Source organism: Gekko japonicus, unplaced genomic scaffold, assembly GCF_001447785.1.
Source record: "Gekko japonicus isolate JY-2015 unplaced genomic scaffold, Gekko_japonicus_V1.1 scaffold1668, whole genome shotgun sequence".
Lineage (NCBI taxonomy): Eukaryota > Metazoa > Chordata > Lepidosauria > Squamata > Gekkonidae > Gekko > Gekko japonicus.
In genome coordinates, this window is record NW_015167101.1 from 194,718 (window position 1) to 212,785 (window position 18,068).

General features: G+C 41.7%; 1 protein-coding gene across 1 annotated transcript in view; it reads right to left on the reverse strand.

Moving 5' to 3' along the window:
* Nucleotides 1–18,068, reverse strand: part of DOCK4 (dedicator of cytokinesis 4) — a 208,119-nt gene that overhangs the window by 156,819 nt on the left and 33,232 nt on the right. The window contains exons 9-10 of the mRNA XM_015412932.1: nt 5,981–6,062; nt 4,743–4,803 (exon numbers count right to left, since the gene is read on the reverse strand). Coding sequence (XP_015268418.1) covers nt 4,743–4,803; nt 5,981–6,062 — 143 coding nt within the window. The remainder of the gene's footprint in view (nt 1–4,742; nt 4,804–5,980; nt 6,063–18,068) is intronic.

Consider the following 18,068-nt stretch of genomic DNA (forward strand, 5'->3'; position numbering starts at 1 on the left):
TTGTTCAGCTGACACATGGAAAATGTTCTGGCTTGTATTTAATTTTCACTCCCTGTAGGCCCATGTGAAAGAGACTCACTGTCAATTGTTGTTATTTTTAAATACCTGGTTTATTTACATTGTAAGCTGCCATGAGTCCCACAAGTTAGAAAGGTGGCTAATAACTGTTTTGAATAAATAAAGATAAATAAAAGCTACACAAGGAACAATTAAAAAAAAATCCATGTCATCTGCTTTCTGTGGGATTTTCCAGATTTTATTGGTTCCTAAAAGACTGCAGCTTCCCAGATGAACATATGATTGTTATGTAGATTTCTGGTGGCATGTATTTTTTTCCACTTTGACTACATGCTCTGTTGTGTCAACATCATTCCAGAAAATCACTCCTGTGCCATTTTATGGTACTGTCGATTCCTAGAGCCACTACATAGCTACACTAATGTAGTGAAAGTAGAACTATGCATTGTGGGTATTTCCTTCTTAGATGTCATTTGTTGCCTGTGGCAACACTTTTTTCAGTGTTTACTTCTGTGGTTACAGCTACATCCAGCTTTGCAGAAGTTACAGATTTTATAATATTGACTGTGATATATTTAGAAGGCTGTATGGCTATTTGTGCATGTGTGTAAATGTATCCCAAGTATAAAAACAAAATGAATCCCAGATATAAGCAATTAATTTGTGACAAAGTGCTATATGGGAGTGGGACCCAAAGACTTGATGAGGATCAGTGGTCTAGGACCATGTAAGAAATTAACTGGTGTGAATGTTCATGAAATAACCCTATTATTTATACTGTATACAGATATACCCTCCAAATAGTGCTTCAAATGCTGCTTTCAGGGACCAGGCCCAAGAAGGAGAGAGATGTTTTGTTCTTCATTTGTTCTTTGAGCTCCTTTTGTACAATCAGACACTTGGCTGCTAGTGCTGTGAGCCCGCACAAGTTGTTAATTTTCTTTTTACAAGCTGTCCCAAGTGTAAACAGCATGAGTAAGGAAACTAGTGGTGTCCCTCTTCCAGCATGCACCTGCTGCCGTCCAGGTCTGGAATTTGGTTGTATCAGTTGGCTGCCTGGCTGGCTGCTCTGGATTAAATTTCTAATCAGACTGAAGAAGAAAGAGCCATGGCACCCTTGCTGTGTCTATACATGTGTGGGGACTTCCAAATGGCTGGGGGGAGGAGGGGCAAGTGGCTCTGTCTGCCACCCAATCCCTAGGCTGAAGACCACAACTCTAGATCATTGGGTTTTGCTTAGGGAAAAATTAGCGGATGTGATTTTGTTGTTGTTCTGGATCCAGACTTGTCAGCATTATATTTGTTTAAAAATTGATAACCTGCTTTTCCTCTCTGAAAGTGACCCTGTTGTGACTGACAAAAATAACACTAAATGGCAGTGATATAAAACCTACAGTCAACTATAACAGAGAGGAAAGCTGCCAGTCAAAAAGAAAAGGAACACTAAAAGCACCTCAGCCATCAATGCCAAGGAGAATAAAGATATATTGACCTGGTATCCTGGTATCCCCCCTTTTTACCTGACATGGGTGGTTGGTTTGTTTTTCCCCACGTGTGCCATCAGGTAGGCTTGCCAGCTCTGAGTTGGGAAATACCTGGAGATTTTTGGGCCTGAGCGGTGGATGTTGCCTTCTGACACACTTCCAGTGATGTCAGGGGGTGTGACATATGCAAATAAGTTATGCTAATGAGCTATGCTAATCAGCTCCTGCACCTCTTTATCTACGAAATGACCCCTGCATAGCTTACCAACAAATCACAGGCAAGCCCTTTAAGTTCTAACCCTCTTCCTACATATTTGAACCCAAAACCTCTTTTGTCATACAACCTACTGTAATCCCAAGTACAGATTTCTTGTAAAGTTAAATTTCTGATAGAAACCTAGACACATTTTTTGTTTCCATAGTGTGTGTATGAAAAGGAATTAAAATTACCTGCCATGATTATAATTATCACATTTCTCAGTTTCTTTCCTACAAGGGAAACCTGGCTACACCTTTGCTATTTCATCACAAGAGCAACCTTGGGAGATACGTTAGGTTAAAAAGTAGTGACTAATTCAGGATCACCCATAAGCCACATTGGCTCTCCCCATTCCATACCTGACACTACATCATACTGGCAAAGGAAACAATACGCCGACCTGTCTGAACACAGCCCACCAGCTCTTAGTGCTCGCTCTTTTTTCTAGGACTTGCAGAAATGGGACTCGCCGTTCTGCCTCCCAGCTCTCTCTGCTACCCTCAACTTGGCTCCACACTTTTCCTTAGATCTGACGGTAGTTCTGAATCTTTAAATTATTTTTAGTAATGGATTTTACACCCCAGTTCTTCCTGGAGGTGCACTTACATGTCCTGCACCCCATAATTTACAAACAATGGCCTGTAGTAAATTTGGTGCTGGGTAAGCTTTTTAAATTGCTATTATTTGATTTGTATACCACCCTCCCCTCCCTCCTGATCGGGAGGATTTGTTCAGAATGAATTGCAGATTTAGTTTCCAGTTTAGGAAAGGCATGGTCTAGGGTTGTTTGGCAACTTCTGAGAGAGAGAACTGGGGAGGGACTGTGTAAGATGGTGTTGTGCAATGCTGTGACATCACTTCTGGTTGCGTACCCAGAAGTAACTGTCACAACTCCTGATCCAGGCCGTCCACTGTTTATATTTAACCACCCTAAAACAACTACCATAGGTTGGAGGATTGTGAACAACCTCAGCAGCCACACTCTTCTTTTGCTAGTAAAATGTCCACCTTCAGCTTTAGGAATATGAGAGTGTTCACTTAACACAAGATCACTTAGTCCTTAAAACAGATAGCACAGCTGATACAGACCAGGAGTCCCCCCCCCCCGATCCTATAGAGCCTGCCATGGGTTATATGGGTTGATGAGAACACAAGATTTAAGGGTAACAAATACACCTAAGTTTATTTAATTTGTAAGTGTGACTCTTGATGCCTTCGTAAACCACCTTGGGTTTCTTTTCCCCCATTCCATTCAGTATTTCAAATTTGCTTGGGCAATAAAAAAGAGTGGAATCTTCTCCCATCTATCATACACCCATTGTAAAAAACAAAACAAAACCATTGTCCAAGTGGAGAACAACTAGGGCTCTATGATGGACACTGAGGCTTGTTACTCACACTGCATATTACATCAGAACATCAGTTCTTGGAGGTGACTCAGAGCAATCCGAGCAAGTTTTTACCATAGATATTTTGAAAATTCCTAGAGCACTGCCAATGCCATTTCCCCCATTCCATCCATTTTTGCTCCCACTGCTCCATCATGTGGCAGCAGGAGCCTGGAGCACTCAACCTGGAAGCCCAAGCCCAGTCTCTGAGGGTACATAAATGCCTCTGATGTACCCTGGTTCTACACAACAAAATGCTTTAAATAGGTCTTCGAATTCGGCTTGGAAGCAAACCAGCAGCCAACCTAGAGCTTTTATAATTAGTGAGCTATGGACCCTGTAACGTGAACCACCTAGTACCTAGCCCCTACATTTTGAATCAGCTGATGCTTCTAAGCAGTCTTCAAAGGCATCTCCACATGAAGTGCACTGCAGTAGTCCAACCAGGATGCAACATGAGTATATAAAACTGTGGCCAAATCACTATTCTTGAAGAAGGGCTGCCAAAGCTGGTTCAAGGCACCAAATGGTCCAGAGAAGATCTGCATCTCAGTCTACAGCTGTGAACTGAAAAGGACCTCCAAGCTTTCCCGAGAGAAAGTGCAACCCTTTTTAGAACAAGCATTTACTCAATCAGCTGTATTATTAACCAACAGCAAAATAATAGGTTTTTTTCTGGATTGAGTTGCAGTTTATTCAATGGCAAGTATCGCATCCTTCACACACCATTTTATCTGCTTCAACTGGAAAGAAAAACAACTTGGAGGTCACCTCTGTATTGATGCCCCAAACTCTGAATGTCTAAGGTGCTATTATAGCTTTAAAGGCCAAATTAGGTATAAAAAAAGACACAGAGAGAAAGCGAGAACCAGCACATATGACAGGTGAGGATTATTTCATTTACTTCAAGGCAGCCTATGTGACAGCTTCTCAAAATAAGGAGCTTAATCACTCTTCACTCCTATACTACCATGACATTGGGGTTTTTTTATTAAATCAGATTTGTCTAGAAAACCATTAGCCATATGTAAAACTGTGCTAGGATATTTTACTACATCAATGCTTTCGTCATATGAGAAAAAAACTGATGTTAGTAGAAAAAGGATAAATCAAATGAAAGGCCAGAACTATCATTGTAAGGAGACCCAGGTACAATTAGCAACTGTTTCCTCTTCTGTTCTACAACACAAACTAGACAACTTGTAACGTGGTAAAATTCATTTCTGGACTGGACAGCCTCAGACTGGAAGTGGAGATTGTATGTTTGAATGGTCTCCTGCTGGGGGGAGGGGTCCTTACCTATAGAAGTCTAATGTAGGCCTGGAGACAAGTAAATTAGAACATCGTGACATGTAGCTTTCTATGGGACAACATTGTCATGTGATCTACTATTTGCAGTCTGAAACAGTTTTAGCTCATGACAAGCAATTTGTCACAACTGGATCTAAAGCTAGTTTGAAACAGACTGTTACAATACTACTTTCAGGGTTCCCCAGAGGAGCTTACAGAAGGCTACTTAAAATATTTTGCCTGTCATTCTTAGTTTACATACTATTTTCTAACCAAAAGGGATTGGGAAACCAGTTTGCATACCTATGCGTATAATGTGCACAGTGATATAGATGTCCTTCCTGAGTTCACTGGTTCCTAAATCCTGCAGAGAATAAGAGCAGTCCACAATTAACATGTGATACTTAACATTTTTATGTCTTTGATTTTTAACAAACAAACAGTTAAAGGAAAACTTTAATATAGTATTTATTTGAACAAAACATGAATTGCCTATGTTTAGGGCAGAAAATGTGCAGTGAAGTTCTGTACAGGATTCTGACTGTATCCTTTTCTATCAGATGTTGCATAACCACCGCAGGTGAAATCACAATCTCTGAAATACAAAACATCCCAGAAGGCAGGAAGATGGCAGGAAGTTGATAAGGGATTGCACATTAACTCTAGGTTAAGTATATTAAGGCTGATATCCCTACAATCCAATCCTGTGCTTGTTTACTTGAATGAAGTGACTGCAAAAATAAATCCAACAGGTCCAACAGACCTGCTCCCATGTAAAACCTCATTTAAATCTATTCTACTCCTTAGAAACCAAGTTCCACTGCCATTTGAATAAACATGTTAAGGATCAGGTTATGGAAGGCCTCTTTGCTTTTGGAACTAAACTACTATTCAGAGAGAGACATCTGTCTTACCTAGTTAGTACAGCTTTATGCCATGCTTCCTCCAAGGAGCTCAGAGCAGCATCCATGGTTCCCATTTTACTACCAGAGCTACCCTGTGAAGTAGGTGAGGCTAAGAGGGAGCGCAACTGACCCAAGATTATCTAGTGAGCTTCATGGAAAAATGGGGATTTGAACCCTGGTTACAGAGATCACAGTCCAACATTCTAACACCAAACATGTTTAAGCTGTCCAGGTGGTCATCATATCTATATGCTGTGAATGCCTGTAACTAGTGGGGTGGGTCCAACCATCCGACAGAAGAACCACTTGAGTTGAAGGAAACCTCTTTAGACTTGTGGAAGACCTCAAACTTGAACCAAAATGAAAGGAGGAGTATGAATATTTAAATAAATGAATAAACTTTGCTCAGTAGAGTGGTACAATCTATCCCAGTGAAAGGATACTGGGCCAAAGTGACTGTAGGTCTTTGTCATTTTGCATAGTGTTTTGTTCTTATAAACTCATCTTGGATGTTACTATCTGACTATTCACTGTAGCTTGTGCATTACTTCAGCAATTGGGTTACCAGCAATAAAATACCATAATACCCTTTTCATTTTTTAAATTATAAAATTAATTAAATATGAAAAGACTCACCACAAAGAGAGAACAATGTCTTTCTGGCTTCTCTGGACATTTTGGCAAGCCATTCCGGTTCAGTTTTAGGAAAAACCGTTCACTGTAAATAGAAAATTAATTTAAATGGAACACACTAGGGTAATTTAGAAATTATTTCATTGCATACAAAGGAAAACAATATATCCAAAACACCTGAATATAATTAGAGCCTTTCCCCACAATTTTCAAATTAACAATGTCCTTCAAAATTCCAAACTGATCCTGCAAAAATAAATTTTAACAAAGCAAGATTAATCCTTCTATTATTTAGTGAAAGATAATTTATTTTAGGTTAAAAAATAAAAAATTCCATGAAGATAGGATAATGGTTGATGGTTGAAAGAGGTGCTTGCCAGCTTTAATCAAAACCGTATGGGATCTCTTAAGTGATTTGCTGGATGAAGCTGCAAATAAATAATGAAAAAGAAGTGCACAGCTAATACAACACAATTTATAACCACACATAGGACTTTAGGAAAAAATGACAAATACATCACAAGGTTCATTGGCAGGATCTATAAAGATGGTATTGCTTAGCCAAAGTGGATGTGGGGGGAGAACAATTGTGCAGGAATAAAATTTATTTTATTTAGTTGCATTGTCCCTACATGTTTTGCATATGTTTCTTATGGGGGGGCGGGGATTCTGCATGACTGTATAGCCAAAGCAGTTCCAGCAGGAACAGAAAGTGGGTTTTTTGCTCCATCTCCAGTGTAGCCCTCTTCTCTTATATACTGCTTAGCCAAAGCCAGCAACAATTGGGAAACTACAAAGTAAAAGAAGGATACTTTGTTGCTGTTCAGTCACACAGTCGAGTCCGACTCTTCGCGACCCCATGGACCAGATCACTCCAGGCCTTCCTGTCTTCCGCCGTCCTCTGAAGTTGGCTCAATTTCATGTTCGTTGCATCTATGACACTGTCTAACCATCTCATCCTTTGCCATCCCCGTCTTCTTTGACCTTCAATCTTTCCCAGCATCAGGGTCTTCTCCAGTGAGTGCTCCCTTCTCATTTGGTGGATACTACTATACTCATTTGGAAGGATACTACTAGGCAGCATAAACAATTAAGAAAAAAAATTGGCCCAAACTACTTGCATTTCTCAGTTGTATGTGGAGTTAGACGGAAGAATATGACTGCAGAAATGAGAGGAGAATATCAGAGACAGGGATGGAGGAGGTTCTGATCTCTTGACCTTCATGTCATTTTTCCTGCCTTTCAAAAGGGATCATGGGTTTTGTGAGACAGAAGCAACCAAGGAAGCACAGGAATAAGCACCTGCCCCTCCCCCCATATCTCCACGCCAGTGTTCTGATCTAGTTTGCAGCCTCCATACTGTGTTCCACACCAGGAAAAAAATAATAATTGGGAACAAACTATACATGACTCCATGTCATCAGTAGTTTGGTCCTCAGTCCTTTACAATCAACAGTATCAAGTTTTATCATCCTGGCACCCAGTTTTAGCTGCCATCACATAAAACTTTGTGAGTAATGCCAAAAAGTGAGCATGTTCCAGTCATTTTTCCCCCCTTTTTCACCTCCTTAGCCTTCCAGTTTCCTCATGATGGAACTCCTAATAATTAAGAGATCACCCTGCACATTCCTTTTTAACTATAGCTTTCTCAGCTGTTTCCCTGGCTTTTGCCAAGGCCAAATGAGCACCACACATATGTTTCTCTCCCATGTGCAACAGTAAAAATAACAGCTGGAACATCTATGGAAGTCTTTTAAGAGGCACAACAGAAGGGCTAATATTTCACCTATCGTTCATGTACATTCTTCATATACAAAAAGGTTGAACAGGTCTACTGAGCTACATTTTGAGAACATTATTAGGTATTAGGTTACTCCACCTGGGAGTATTGCTTCTGTAGCTCATTTACAACAGGCTAAAAACAGATACCATCTAACATCTTATGGGAAAGTAAGTGAGGTCTGATGAAGGGCCATGCCAAGTGGAGATGCTTGCTGTCATCCTGACGGGGACAGAGGTGCAGTTCAGGGCGGGCAAAGGTCAAGTTCCATATTTGGCAGCTAAAAATCAGGCAGAGGAAACACAATTCAAGACAGGCAGGTTAGTTTCATACACAGCAGTCCAAGGGAAGGGAACAGGAACTTAACCAACATTCACACACGTAGGAGAAGGAGGTACCAAAGAACTGAAATGGATGGTATCAATTCCTGAGTGTGTGGGGGGTGGAGAACACTAAATCAAGCTGTATGAGGGGTTCTGGATTTCTGACATACCTTGCCTCGTAATATTTTCCCCCAGCACACATTTGGTTAGAATGGATTGCCTTTCTGCGATTTAGAGACTCTTATATCTAGGGATGGGTATGAACCAGCTCATGAACAAAAATTCATGAAGAATTTTGACCAGTTCATGGTTCACAAACTGAAGAGGCGCCCTAAATTTCCCTAAATTTTAAGGCAGTTTGTGGTATTTTGTGAAGGGCTGAAAGCAGGGGTTTAAAATGCTCCAAGCCATTTGAACACCTGCTTTCTGCTCCCCACCACTTTTCGCACAGGAACTCCTGCTTTCTGCTCCCTGCCACTTTTGGAGGGGAGCAGAAAGCAGGGGTCATGAACCGATACAAACTGATTTGGTTGGTAAACCAACCTCTCAGTTCATATCTGTTCATGGTTCAGCATTTAAGCGAAGTGAACCACAAAAATGCAGTTCATACCCATCCCTGTTTATACCAGAGAAACATATTTACATCATTTGCCATCTCATTACCCTTGGGCTACACCATGCTGAGCCACGGAATCTTTTCCAGTCTCCCTTCTGAAAAGCAATCCTGATGTCTGCATCTTCTACAGAGAACAGGTCCACTAACTGCTAATTATTTTCAAAAATAGCTATTCTGCTACCCAAACGGAATCATGCTGTGTGAAAACACATCTAATCAGTTGGAATCCATGGATGAGGGTATCTTCTGCTAACAGTGATCTGCAGAAATTCTGAAAGCAATCCTCAGCAGATTTACTCTCAGGAAAGGCAGCGTATGGTTGCATTCTTTACTGCCCCATTTTTGTCTCTTTAGGGCGAGCTGTTGAAAAAGGAGTGGCCAATAAACTCTGCTATCATCTGCAGGTGCAGAAATTGCTACTCTGGATTAACAGTTAACATCTAGAAAAACTGATGTTTACAATAAACTTGAAGCCATTTGTGCTTTGTGCCTTTACTGGAATGTTTTAAAACTGGCAGGTTCAAAAGATCAGTATGAATTGTGAATCCACTTGATCATTGTATTATCCTAAAGAAAAATACACATCTACGAGAAGGCTGCAAAATTAATCAACTATTTTCAGGCTTAGATGCAACACAAACCAGCCAGAGGAAAATATTACAACTCTCTTATTTCCAGAATGTCATGACTGCCTCCCTTTTAGCTTTTTTCTTTTTAGGAGGGAAGCAAGGTGTCTGCACGTTGAAGGAATCAAAATCATACACTTTTAATCAGGTGTTACGTATAAATTTAGCTGTCTATCACTTACTTAGCAGGCTTGGTTTTGTTAATTCCCCCCCACCCAATCCTTACTGAAACACTTCTCTATCTCTTGCCACAAACTTCACTAATAGATTATTGTTGTCATCTAGCCCATCTTCATATATGGTTTAACTTATCTAAAGTGTATTGTCTCTACGCCTCTAAACTGGCTCCCAAAACATAAATAAATTCATTTGGGCAATATCAGAAAGCCATCATTGTGTAGTTGCTAGAGTGACTTTGTGCCAGTCACTCTTCCTCAACTGAAGCTAGCTGCTGTTGTGAGGATAAAATGAAGGAGGAGAGAACAATATTGTAAGCCACTTGGGATTCAAACTGAGGAGAAAAGTGGGGTATAAATACCATAGTTGAAATACTGTGTGAGTCCGATCACCTTCCTCTAAACTAGAGAACATTACATGAAATCAACTGGCTTCAATTTTCCATTAACAAACACTGACTCTCCATAAGCTTGGGCTTTTCTGGCTGCAGCTCTGACTTTATGGAACAGCATGCCCAAAGAAGTCAACAGGGAGCCATTATCATCATTGGATTTTCTCTTTTTTTGGGGGGGGGGGAGTATGACACAGTTATTTCACAAAGCTTTTCACTGATTCCTGTGTGATTCTCTATCGAAGACGAGGGGTTGCTTCTACAGCAAGTTGCTTTTGAAATGTAACTGTTTATGTCTGTGGCATATTTATTGTAAACTATCTGGGGACTTTGGGGGGGGAAAGGATTAATACTAATACAAATTAATGCCTAGTGGCGAAACTTAACCAAGGGGGAAGGGAATGTTTTGTAGGAGGATAGCATGGTGTATGACAATGTCAGCCCATCCCCCCCAGCTGTACTGATGTTTCCCACAGCAAAAGATTGTAACCTACAGCTATTAATACACATTTCTATTCTTTCTTTATCCCTCTATCAGTATTACTGGAAATAACTTTAGGCTGTGGTATCCTATCCTCTGGCTTCATGTTTACAAAAAATGCATATACATCAGTGCCCTCAACACTCCCCCCTCAGTTTGTTGGCTTTTTATTTTGAGGGAAAGCATGAACGATGGGAGCAAAGATATGATTGAAAAGGGGGTACTTAACCCTCCTCCCTGTTATTTTTCTGCCCTATTCTAAGGCAATTTCCCCCAAGTACAATAATGTGTGTGTGCACATAAAGGCCACTGACAAACAGTTTAAGTGGTGAACGGCACCATGGTCAATCACCAATTTGTTTATTCATAGCATCTTTTAAAAGGGACTCTTTGCCCAAAGACACCTAAAGTATCGACAGCCGCGGGCTCACAGGCAGGAAAATGCGGGGGGGAAGCATGGCTGTTTGCAACGGGGCAAAATAACGCACGGTTATGCCAGCAGACGTACCGTGGAGGTCCCGTGGTAGGGGGGAGGTGCCGAGCACACCACAATCCTGCGCCGCGGCAAAGAAGCGGCGTGGCGCGGCAAACGGGTGTTTTTTCTTTGGACACCAAAGTGTGTGCATGCCCCGTTGGGTGCTCGTGCGCATCTCATGGACAGTTGAAAAAAAAACTTTATACAAGGGAGCATGGGCGGGCGCCGGAACTACCACCGGAAATCTGATCAGACGCCTGCCCTTGCCCCACGGTTACCGGAAACTAGTACCTCCGAGGTACTAGTTTTTAACCGCGCATCTTCTGCGGGAAGCCTCGGGTTTGCCACGGGAGCTCTACGCTTCCCAGATGTGGCAGTGAGATCGCGCCCGGAAAATCCACCTATCTTCCGTCTCTCTAGCATGCCTAATGCTCCGTGTGACCGCAGCCATACAACATTATACATCAATGGTAGAATTAAATAATAAAACCAATAAAAGCTGATAACAAAAAAACCAGGGAGTGGGACAGTTGTCCTATAAAAGCAGCTGAGAATCCAGATAGTGTCTAGCAGGAAAACCTTCTGCAAGCCTGCAGTTCAACAAATGTGTTTGCAGCAGGGGGAGCATGCCAATCCAGTAGAGGCATACACAAGCTGTAATTGGGTAAAATCCAGAGTTGTAAAAAGTTAATGCTGACCCCTTCCTGAATAAGGATCCTTTCTGGGAAACCTCCCCAGTTGCTACAAGTCTGTGGGACTTCTTTTCCTTCAAGCCACACAAAGCCAGGCTAGGCGAGTGTCATTCAGGGTAAAAATATAAAATGCTGCCAAGCTTATTTATTTATAGCTTCCCTGTTCATTGGTGCTGAAGAGCTAAAGCCTTCATTTCATTTTTCAATGCAATGAGATTGTAAAGAGGAGAAAACTGGATGCAGAGTTTTTACACAGTAAAAATGTAACAGAGAAACAAAATCCGAATCCTTGCAAAATGAGCATGTTTGTGTTTTTGTTTTTTTTAAACAAAGGAGAGTGAAAGTTTTGGTTTAACATTAGAGACATAAAACCAGGGTTCTTTGTGCTCATCTTTGAGAAACAGAATTTCAAAGTATATTCAAGTACAACTTCAGAGAAACAGACGAAGGGTAATAACAAAATAATTGAGCCTGTCTGAACATGGGATCTTCAAAAGCAAAAACAAAGAAACCCAACCAATAAAAATCAGTAATGCGAAAGATTAAATCAGGGGCTTCCACTGTATGTGTCCTTGGCGTCACCACTTTCCAAGCAGGTCTGCACTTCAAACCTCTAAAAAGTTGTTTTCTTTGAAGTACTGTCATTTAGTTTTGCTCTAGGGCTTCGAAGCACATGACAACAGAAATATGTTATATACAGCTGAGCTCAGCTGCCACCTTATAAGAAACGGGAGAGCAAGAGAGATCTCAAACACTGAGAAGGATAATGCAAGCAGATCAGCACATGGGTATTGAACATGTAACACCACCCAACAGAGTGCTCCCAAAGTGGAGGTAAACCTAGTGGCCCTCCACACAAACATGCCCAACTCTAGAAAAGAGTAAGAGTCCAGTAGCATCTTAAAGACTAAGGTTACAGTCACACACACAAAATAAAGCGGGGGGGAAGCAAGGCTATTTCCTCCAGAGGAATTTGACCCACAGTTGCATGATCACACAGTCCTTGGAAGCTGTGGGCACGGACTGCCACTGTGTGATCAGACGCAACCGCAGGTGAGTTGTTTTTTTTTTGGGGGGGGGGGGTGCTGTTTTTTTCCTGGGAGGAATCGATGAATCACATCTCCGCATGAGGACTCCCTATGGAGTTTGCGATGATGTTGAGAGAAGGCCGCCATCTTGTATTAATATCTATGTTCTTAGCATTGATGATCTTATGCTGTGATTTTAACTGTATTTTGTGTTTTAATATATTTCGGTGTTTTAACACACATACATACATACATACTTACATATATATTCTGTAAGCTGCACTGAGCCTGCCACAGCGAGGAGGGCGGGATACAAATTTAACAAATAAAAATAAAATAAAGGGGGGGGACAATGGCACAGAGTCGGGATGGCCTGATCAGACCACCCTGACACCATGAGAGTGCACTGGAGCAATCAGACAGGAGAATGTCCGTCCATGTCCCATCACAACCCTTTTACAACCAGATTTTCCCCAGTGTCTTTTAACTCCGCTTCTGTGGCGGAGCAGAATGGGTTGCCAATGGCTGCGGGGCACTTCCCAGATGTTGTTGTCTGATCATGCCCTTTAAATCTGCTTGGCATTCGTGCCTATGGCCAGAGGTCATTTCGGGGGGGATCGCGGGGGATCGCAGTTCCCCCGGGTGAGGTACAGGGGGGTGGGGCACATGACGAAGCCCCGCCCCTGCTTCTGGCCGCCCCACTTCCGGCCCTCATTCAGCCAGGAGGAGGCAGAAGAGGGAGGGTAAGTTGCTTCCTCCCTGCCTCTCCCCACCCCTGCCTGCCTGGGGCCAGGGAGGGCCTTCGCGGGGCTTCCTTGCACTCCCACCGGCCTTGCAGGTCCACCGCCGGGCCCCTCATGGGGCTCGGCAGTGGAGTTGCAAGGCCGGCGGCAGCAGCCGGGACCGTTGAGGGGGCGGGTGTGTGGCCTTATGACACACTTCCGGTGATGTCAGGGGGTGTGGCATATGCTAATGAGTTATGCTAATGAGTCCCCCTAGCTCTTTTTCTACGAAACGACCCCTGCCTATGGCAGGTCTAATTGTGCGTATGATCGCAGCCTAACAAAGTTTGTGGTAGGGTATGCACTTTTGTGAGTCAAATAGTCACTGCTCAGATAACTGAAGAAGTGAGCAGTGACTCAAGAAAGCTCATACCCTGCCACAAATGTTGCTAGTCTTTAAGGTACTACTGGACTCTTACTCTTTTCTACTACTAAATATAGACTAGCATGGCTACCCATCTTGAACTATGCTAAACTCTATTCTATTTTCAATTATCCCCTCTCTCCCTCTTTATATACAGAAATATATCTGTACTGTCAGTCTAGACAGATTGCCTGTCACATGACAATCTGTTTCTCTACTTGGCTTTATATTATGCAAGCTATTTATTTTAAAAACAAAATCAAATTGTTCCCCATTTTTTCTGTAAACCTTCAGCTAGAAGTCTGTACTTCTATAAGACTCTGTGGAACAATCTTAAGCAAAGTAAGTCCCATGGTATTCAACAAGACTTACTACCAAGAAAGAATTCTATGGATTGTACTGCTAGTCATGCATTGCTGCAAAAACAAAGAACCTCAACTGTGTAGTCCTCCCTCTAGCCCTAATAATGCTATGGCCAGTCCCCATAGACCAGATACAGACAGAACAGGGTGAGTTGCTTTGTAGTACAGCTTTATTAGTTTCATGTGCTATCAAATACAAGGAAGTAAAACTTGCAAGGCTTTATTAAAAATTCAAAATGCATCTAGAGGATTGCAACACTACATTGCAACACTGAAAAGAGGGAGTGCACAGCCTGTATGTATACATATATGGGAAAGCTGTTCCTTCGGGCAGAAGCAGATGACTGCTAATCATGTGGCAGCGACTTAAACAAATCTAATTTTGACTCTGCTCTCACTGCATAAAAGGGAGGCTACCATTTACAGAAGACATGACCTGGCACAAGCCAAGCTTTCCTTCTTAAAACAGGACCAAGAGATGTATTATGGCAAATCCCCCAGTCCTATAGCCATGCAGAATGGTCTCAGCCAAGAGGTTAACCTGACCAGAACAGATGGTTTCACATACCTGGGGCCCTAGACTCAGATCAGCAACACAAGTCTCTCAAATACATGCACTCAGCTTTTCTATTGAGTGAACCTGGCATACATGTTGAGACCAAGGACAGATTATGCTGGTGAGATCCAAGAACCATAACCATCTTGGTACCCTTGGTAATCCTCTTTTATCCTCGTTTGCAGGCTTATTGTCAGTACCAGAAAAACCAAGCTGCTGATACCAGATAAGACAGACATGGCTTTAATAAGGAACGCCTGTGTTCTGGAAGGGTCTCAGTTGGCTGGGATAGATGGGGGGTAGGAGGAGAACCTAGGAAAATGAACTCTGACATTTTGAAAAGCAAGTTGGATGTGTCGCTAGGAGTACCTTTTTCATTTACTAGTAGTGAGTATTTTCCCTTCTAGAGAGACCTGACCTGGTTATACACTGATGCATGCTTCTGTAACTTCCAACCTTGAATACTATATTATGATTTTTGTGGGGCTGCCCTTCAAGGAAGTTGCATGTGGTCAAGAATGTAGTTGTCTGCCTTTTATTTCGATTTACTGGCATACTCAGTCTGCTTCTCTGTTCAAGTTCATGGTGCTTCACATCCTGGAACCTACAAACCTGGAAAACAGTCTGTTTGCATATGTGCATGCATGCCAACGAAGACTGAAACAGTCTTGATGCCATCATTTTAACAGCTGAAAACAATGGTGCCAATGAATTAGGTCTTTCTTGGTAGTCGGCCCCACTCCCTGGAATTACTTTCCTGGAGAGGCATGGAAAACTACATCACTCTTGAACTTTGTTAAGGGTACTATAATTTCTATTTCAATTGGCATTCAGCTAACAAAGGTCTCTTTGGTGGTTCTGTCTTTATACTTTGTGTAATAAGTATCTGGGGTTTTTCTACTTTGATTTTGTCGACCACTTGAAGCTTAAGAGAAGGAGATTACAAAATAAAAAAACCCCTCATATTTCTTTTGAAAGACTAGCTCCCAAAGACTTGCCAACCTTAGAGCTCTTCTCTCTGGAATATGTCCACACTATTTCTTTGTAAGGAAGATCCACAACTAGGTGCTAACTGGAGATCCTGGCACATTTTTTTTTATAAAACAGTCCAACATGGATGTCCTTTTTAGGGTCAGCTTTGGCGAATACTAAATCTATGAGGTATAAGTTCAAAAGAGAAATGAGTACATTTGAATATTACACTGGAGGACAGTATAGCCAAACATCAAAGTCCAATATTAACTTGCAAGACACTCCGTCCTCCCACAAGAAAGTTCAGAGTGTCAGCTCTAACTGGCAGAAAGACAGGTGTGGACAGCGCTGCAATTTTCAAGAATGTAAATCAGCCATAAAAAATGTAGGTCACTGCTTGGAGCTGAAATAATTTCCCCCCTACTCTCAGTCGTAGAGCCCTTGACAGACATCTTCTATATGCACAAGAATGTTCAAAAATCAGCAGAATATATTCACTAAAAAAGCTCAATTATAAAGTATCTTACACATGCAGGTCAAACCAAGAGCCCTTTTCTTCAACAAGAGTATCTGGAATAATTTTCCTATAAAAGTAGCACTCAGACTAAGCTGTTGAGACAAAGATTTCTACACACCCACCCATCTTCTTTCACGCTCTATAAATCAGTTCTGCTTACACTACGGATGCTGACAACTACTGAGAGGAGCTGCCAGAAATAGCTTACCTGCACAGTTAGTAAACAAAACAGATGCTTCAAACGAGTTCTCCCGATTAGACTAATTAAAGCCAAGCACTGATGTACACAGTTACCTGAGGGCAGTCCCACACCTTACATAGGAAATGTTTGTTGCATATTCACTTATATATTCCCTGCAGCAAAACTGTCATGTCCATGACATGCATGCCCATCTTTAAACATCTTTGTACATGAGAACAGCTGCTCTGATCCAACCAGGATCACCAGATTTTTAGGCAGGTACTCAAAGATGGATGTTGATATACGTGATGCAGGAAACCAACTAGACAGCACATTGTGTGAGCTGTAGAGCTATGCTTATTTCAGAAAAAGTCTCAGAGCAATTTCGTCCTTAGAGAGAGAGCTTTCTACAAACCCCCTCCTATTTTCTATAGAAAAGGTTCCTGAACAGGTTGGAAACCTCCACTGTTACTACAATTTTCAGTTCAGAAAACTGCCCTGACTAGGATAGCCCAAGCTAGCCGGATATGGTCAGATCTTGAAAACTAAGCCCCTGGTTAGTATTTGGATGGGAGACCACCAAGGAAGTTCAGGGCTGCTACACAGAGGCAGGCAATGGCAAACCGCCTCTGTCTGTCTCTTGCCTTGAAAACCCTATGGGGTGGCCATAAGTTGGCTGCAACTTGATGGCAAAAAAAAAAGTGAATTTCACAATTCATTCCCTGATTCATTCGCTGGAAACTGCAATTGAAACCACAGAGGCCGTCAATTGGAGGGACTGCTAAAATGCCTCATGATTTGTGACCCCCCCTTCCACAACTGGATTCCTGGATCAGGATGCAGGGCTGGTTATGAGAATCAGAGTGATCTCTTCTTCACTACGTTTCTGATAGGTACAGGAATGCTTCGATGAAGGCCTTAAGCCCTCCATTCATTGGGGAAGCTGTACAACCTCTGGAGACTAGAAACCTTGAAGGCAGCTTGCCAAATCCTGGCCTCCACACTATAGCAACTCAGCAATCTTAAGAGATGCTTTTATTTTATTTTTTTTATTTTTTAAGCCCCACTGAATAACATGGGATGGAGGAGGAAAGTAGGAAAGTTGTGCTCTGCAATTTAATATGGATGCAACCCAGAATTTCAAACAGGTATATTAAAGACTTAACATTAGGAGGAATATGAGAAAAAGAACAAAATGTTTGCTGTTTTGGAGGGAACAAACTAGCCTTAAGCAGACTCAATAAATCTTAGTCTACATCTCCACTAATGACATATCTATGTTCATATAAGGGCAATGGGATATATGAAGACGGTGCTGTTTAAATTGACAAAGAGCAGGAGATTAACCTGACACAGAACGGGACAGGAACAGACAGACAGCTATAATCAGACCCTCGTATCATATTCACACAGACCTGCAATGTACACAATGAGAGTAGAAAAATCATATTTCAGCAGCATCTTTCACAACAAGGAATGGCTGAGAATTTCTATACTGAGATTGCTATACTGAGGGATGGAAAGGGATGAAGAATTTATTCTTTTGTGACTTTAAAAAAAAACTGCATGGGAAGTTTTACCACATTTATCTCCTACTTAAAATTTTTGCCACAAAGCTCAAGGCAATCCCCTTCCCATAGCCATAGAAAATTTAACATTCTAAACAAATCAATACAGAGGGTGATTAAGACCTGTGTTATTAGAAGAGACATTATAATTTAATGGCTGGCTAGTGGTTTTATAGGATTGTTTTATTTCATTGGCTATT